The sequence below is a fragment of the Hakea prostrata genome, chromosome 3, assembly GCF_041222555.1.
Source record: "Hakea prostrata isolate BN-2017 chromosome 3, UWA_Hpros_2, whole genome shotgun sequence".
In the NCBI taxonomy this organism is placed as follows: Eukaryota; Viridiplantae; Streptophyta; class Magnoliopsida; order Proteales; family Proteaceae; genus Hakea; species Hakea prostrata.
In genome coordinates, this window is record NC_142602.1 from 48427902 (window position 1) to 48432909 (window position 5008).

Sequence of the window (5008 nt, forward strand, 5' to 3'; positions counted from 1 at the left end):
CATTCAAGTTGCCCACCAAAATATGTCGGTGCAAGGTCCATCTTCCAAATCGGTATAAGAATTTAGGTCAAAACAGAAAAGATGGTGGTGGTGGGTGATTTCCAGCGGTGATGGCCACTTTTCGGTAGTGGTGGTTTCCATCGGCTCAACTTAACCATTGAAGAAGATGGATGTTAATTTAAGGGGTATTTGAGCCATTTTAACACATAAGGGGTATTTTGGTAATATTCGTAAAAATTATTTCAGTTCTGGTAATGGTCCTTATCGGTGACTAACGGAATGATGTATCTGTAGTTTTTGGCAGACAAGGGAGGTCAAGAGTTTTGTGGCAAAACCAGGAGTGTGTATGTAGAAAACTCTTTGTTCTAATGTAACTGGTTTTAGTAAATTATTTAATCTCATGTGCTAAACCATTCTTTAGGCAGGTGTGCATTTGTTAACACATGTTAATTACTATCATACTTGTGATATGTCAGCAACTAACACTGTCTAGCATGTAATGCTCCATTACCATACATACCGTCAAGATATTACAGCAGTTCATAGATATGCTACCACATCTCATATGATATAGGTTGGCATTCTTAGCGAATTATTATTTCTATACATATGTTTTTGTCTTTTGGCTTCTTTTCTTTTTATTATTTATTTATTTTATTCTTATTGAAGATGTAAAAAGTTTATCGAAACATCTGAAAAGGTTACAAATCCAATACAAATATGTTTTCTGTATGCAGTTTTCGTTTCCAGATGTAGTATATTGAATTGATCTGGAAAATGTGAACTTGACAATAATGGATGTCATCCTGAAACCAATTTTATTGGTGTCATTAAAACAGTCACAGTTGCAGTAGTTTTGCAATTAGTTGCTTGATTTCATTGATACATCAATCTCATGTAGTTTCATATTGCATAATTACACTTTTATATATTGTTTTTCTTTTCACTCTGGATTGTTCAATATCTTACTTTGTCCGTAAATACTTTATTGGTATATGGAACCTAGTAGTAGTTTTACTAGTAGCAAGAGCAGGTGCAAGTCCTCACCAGTATCCAAGTGAAATAAGATAGATTTGGAATAATATCCCTCGCCTTCGTTCACAAATTCCTTTTTAGGTTTTATTGTTCTTCCAAAATACCCTAGAAAATTAGTTCTTTATCAACACATACAATTAGTGTAGCAGCTAGGAACGTGATTTTAGCAAAATTTTGTCCTAGTTATTGTTATGGAGTAATATGTAAATATTCATTTGTTATGTGACACCTGACATTTCTATGTATTTACTAGTATAAATATGTAATTATATCAGTAAATATATGTGTGGTATTCATTTCAATCTGTTGCATTTCCTTAAAAGTTAGTGCTTGTCGAAGAAAATAGGAAACAATTTTAACTTACACTTTGTTTTAATTCTTTCCCAGGTCATTTGTAGACACATTATAAAAGTAAACAAGGTGAAAAGAGAAGAGGTCTACTTTAAAAATGGCAGAGTCCATTGTCACATCTCTAATTGGAAAGCTTGTCAACTTGATGTCACAAGAAGCTAATTTGCTTTGTGGAGTAGAAGCTCAAATCCTGTCTGTTCATGAGGAACTTGAGTGGATTAAGTCTTTACTAAGAGATACTGACAAAATGTGCAGAAGAAACAAAAGGGTAAACACATGGGTGCACCAAATCAGAAACCTTGCTTTCTTTGTTGATGATATACTTGATTTGAATATGGTTGAAGTCATGCAACAACGGCAAAAAAATATCGGATTGAGGATTATGAGTTATCCCAAACATCTTCTCACTTTGCACAAGTTAAGGAATCAATTGGAAGATATCAATAGAAGGATTGAAAAAATTTCAGCTAACAAATCCAAGTATGGGATTAAAGATCTTGAACCTGGAGAAACTTCTTCGGCTGGTTGGGATGATGGATTTGTGCAGAAGGTAAGGAGAGATACAATGGGAGAGGAAGTTGATGATGTTGTAGGCTTTGAGAAAGATATTGCGGAACTATCAACTCTGTTGACCAAACAAGATTCCTTGCAGCTCCTTGTTGTCTCCATAGTTGGTATGGGTGGCCTAGGTAAGACCACTCTCGCGAAGAAAGTCTACAACAGGAATGAGGTCAAGAAGAGTTTCAATTCTTGTGTATGGATTTATGTCTCCCAAAAATACCGAATCAAAGATCTTCTCTTGTCAGCAGTATCACAACTTACGATGCTCAAAAGGCAGGAGCTGGAAAAGAAGAAAGAGGAAGAGTTACAAGATGTGCTTTCCCAGCACTTGAAAGGAAAAAAATGTTTATTCGTATTCGATGATGTATGGAAGACACAGGATTGGGATACATTGAAAGGGGCATTTCTATTTCATCCTAATCAGAGTGATGAAGGGAAGCAACAACGAGTGTTACTTACTACTCGCATTTTGGAAGTAGCCAAGCATGCTGACCCTTCAAATACTAGTGTTCCTCATGAACTCAGGCCTTTGGATGAGAAGGAGAGTTTTGAACTCTTCACAAAGAAGGTCTTCCAATTTCAGATGCGAAGTGATCAGCAAAGAAGCATTGATGATAAAGATTTAGAAAAGGTTGGAAGGGAATTGGTTGCCAAGTGCCATGGATTACCACTTGCAATTGTGACATTAGGTGGTGCCTTATCGACAAAGCCGCAAACAACAAGCTTGTGGCTGAAAACACTTGATAGTGTGACGTGGCAGCTTAATCAAGGCCAACAGAAATGCATGCCCATATTAGCTCAAAGTTATGTGGACTTGCCGTATTACTTAAAACCTTGTTTCCTCTATTTTAGTGTTTTCCCAAGAGATCGTGAGATCGAATCTCAAAAATTGATTCGATTATGGGTTGCAGAAGGGTTTATACAACAGAGAGGCGATGAAACAATGGAAGATGTGGCAGAGGAGTACCTAGAAGAGTTGGTTGAGAGGAGCATGATCCAAGCAGCAAGGAGGCGATCAAATGGAAGTGTTGAAACATATTATATCCATGACCTATTGTGGGACATAGCAGTTTCAGAAGCCAAGGAAGAAAAGCTTGTTGAAATATACGGGAGTTGCATTAGTAATTTTTCAGCTTCGACCTCTCTAAATATATTCCGGTGGCTTGGGATCCATTCTAGCAACAATAATGGTATGTATCATGTACCGAGCAATTCTAATGCGCTATACCATCTCCATTCCTTGTTGGACTTTAGTGGAGGAGGAGTACTACTTAACAAAAAGATGTGGAAGGGGTTCAATCTACTTAGAGTATTGGATTTAGAGGGAGCAGCAAATATCAGTACTTTACCCAAGGAAATTGGAGGGCTTGTTCTTCTAAGGTACTTGAACTTGAAGGGAGCCGGCATAAAAAGAATTCCACATTCAATGGGGAACTTCTGCAATTTACAAACCTTGGATCTAACGTCCACAAAAGTTTGTCACATGCCCAAGGAAATATGGAGAATGCAGCAACTAAGACATCTTTATTGCTACGGCATAGGAAAGTCTCCAAATAGAGGTAGAGTAGTGGAATGCATGGCAAAGGTTGTGAATAAGATTGGTGGTCAAAGTAGTCCTTCTAGAATCAATAATTTGAGGGAACTCCAAACACTGTGTCTTGAAAATGCCAGTTGGATAGGTGCACTTGACAGGTTGACAAATCTGAGGCAACTTAAGGTATCATTTCGAGGCAATGAAGAGTCGAGCACGTTGCACAGAAAAGAGGCATTAATTGGCTCTCTGACCAAATTGGAAAAACTTAGAGTGTTGTTTCTAAGTGGACTTTTCCCTCCTAATTTGTTTGATCTTGTTTCATTTTCACACCATGTGCATCTCTTTCATATTGAATTGGTTGGAAGACTAGAGAAGATACCTGCCTACGATGAATTTCCACCAAATCTCACAGAATTGATATTGAGGTGGTCATATTTGGAGGAAGCAGACCAACCAATGGCAACACTAGAGAAGCTACCAAACTTGAAGATTCTCCGATTAAAATATCATGCAGTTAAAGTAAAGGAAATGATTTATTCAGCAGGAAGTTTTGTTAAACTCCAAATTTTGGACGTAGTAGGACTGGAGGACTTAGTGGAACTACAGGTGCAGGAAGGAGCATTCCCTTGCCTTAAAGTTTTGACTATCAACTGCTGCTGTAGATTAAAGATGATTCCAGATGGGTTGCGCAGTGTCACTACCCTTCAAGAGCTGAACGTATACGGCATGCTGGATGAGTTCAAAGCTAGGATCCAAAAAGACACGGAAGGAGGAACTGGGGAGGATTGGGAAAAGATAAAGCACATACCCTCTGTCACTATCAGCAAATATGAAATAGATGAAGATCAAGGCTAGCAATATCACAAGTGAGTTATCCTTTCACAAATATATATATATATATATATATATATATATATATATATATATATATATATATATATATATATATATATATATATATATATATATATATATATATATATATATATATACATTATATCAGTATTTCTTTCTTTTTTGACGAATCTCTATTAATTCTTTTGAATTATTATTATATACAGCTATTCGGATCGAGAATGAGTTCACAGGCTGCAGAAGAGACAGAGGACTACTAAAACAGATGGCTTCAATGCAGACACATGGTTCTATTTACTGTCGATAAGGAGCTTACTAATTTTAAAATAAGTGATGTGTGGTTTGATTTGATTTATGCACTCTTTTAAACAAACAATTTATTTCAGTGTAAACACTATTAAGCATGGGGTTTTACATATGTATAGGTGTGGCAATAAGCTATCTGGGTGTTGCAAGGGTGAACCAATAAATAGAGTATTCTTGGCTTTTCACTTGGAAAGACAACAAACTTCTTTTGTAAACAGGAAAAATCTCATTCTATCTGTTATATATAAAGCTCAGTTCATGATTTATCTTTACTTCAAAATATTTAAAGGAGCCAATTTTTTACACTAAAGTGTTCACAAAAATTCCCCAACTTAAACTCCATATCTGATTCTCCCAGAAAAACAA

The 5008-nt window shown here is 36.3% G+C and overlaps 1 protein-coding gene across 1 annotated transcript; it reads left to right on the forward strand.

The window, feature by feature from the left end:
* The first annotated feature begins 1483 nt into the window (after positions 1-1483).
* On the forward strand, positions 1484-4336 carry LOC149022381 (disease resistance protein RPP8-like). Its single transcript, XM_089147609.1, has one exon. The coding sequence runs from the start codon at positions 1484-1486 to the stop codon at positions 4334-4336; it is 2853 nt and encodes a 950-aa protein (XP_089003735.1).
* The last annotated feature ends 672 nt before the right edge of the window (positions 4337-5008 follow it).

Coding starts and splice junctions, on each gene's coding strand:
- LOC149022381 (XM_089147609.1), top strand. CDS start 1,484: ATGGCAGAGTCCATTGTCACATCTCTAATTGGAAAGCTTGTCAACTTG.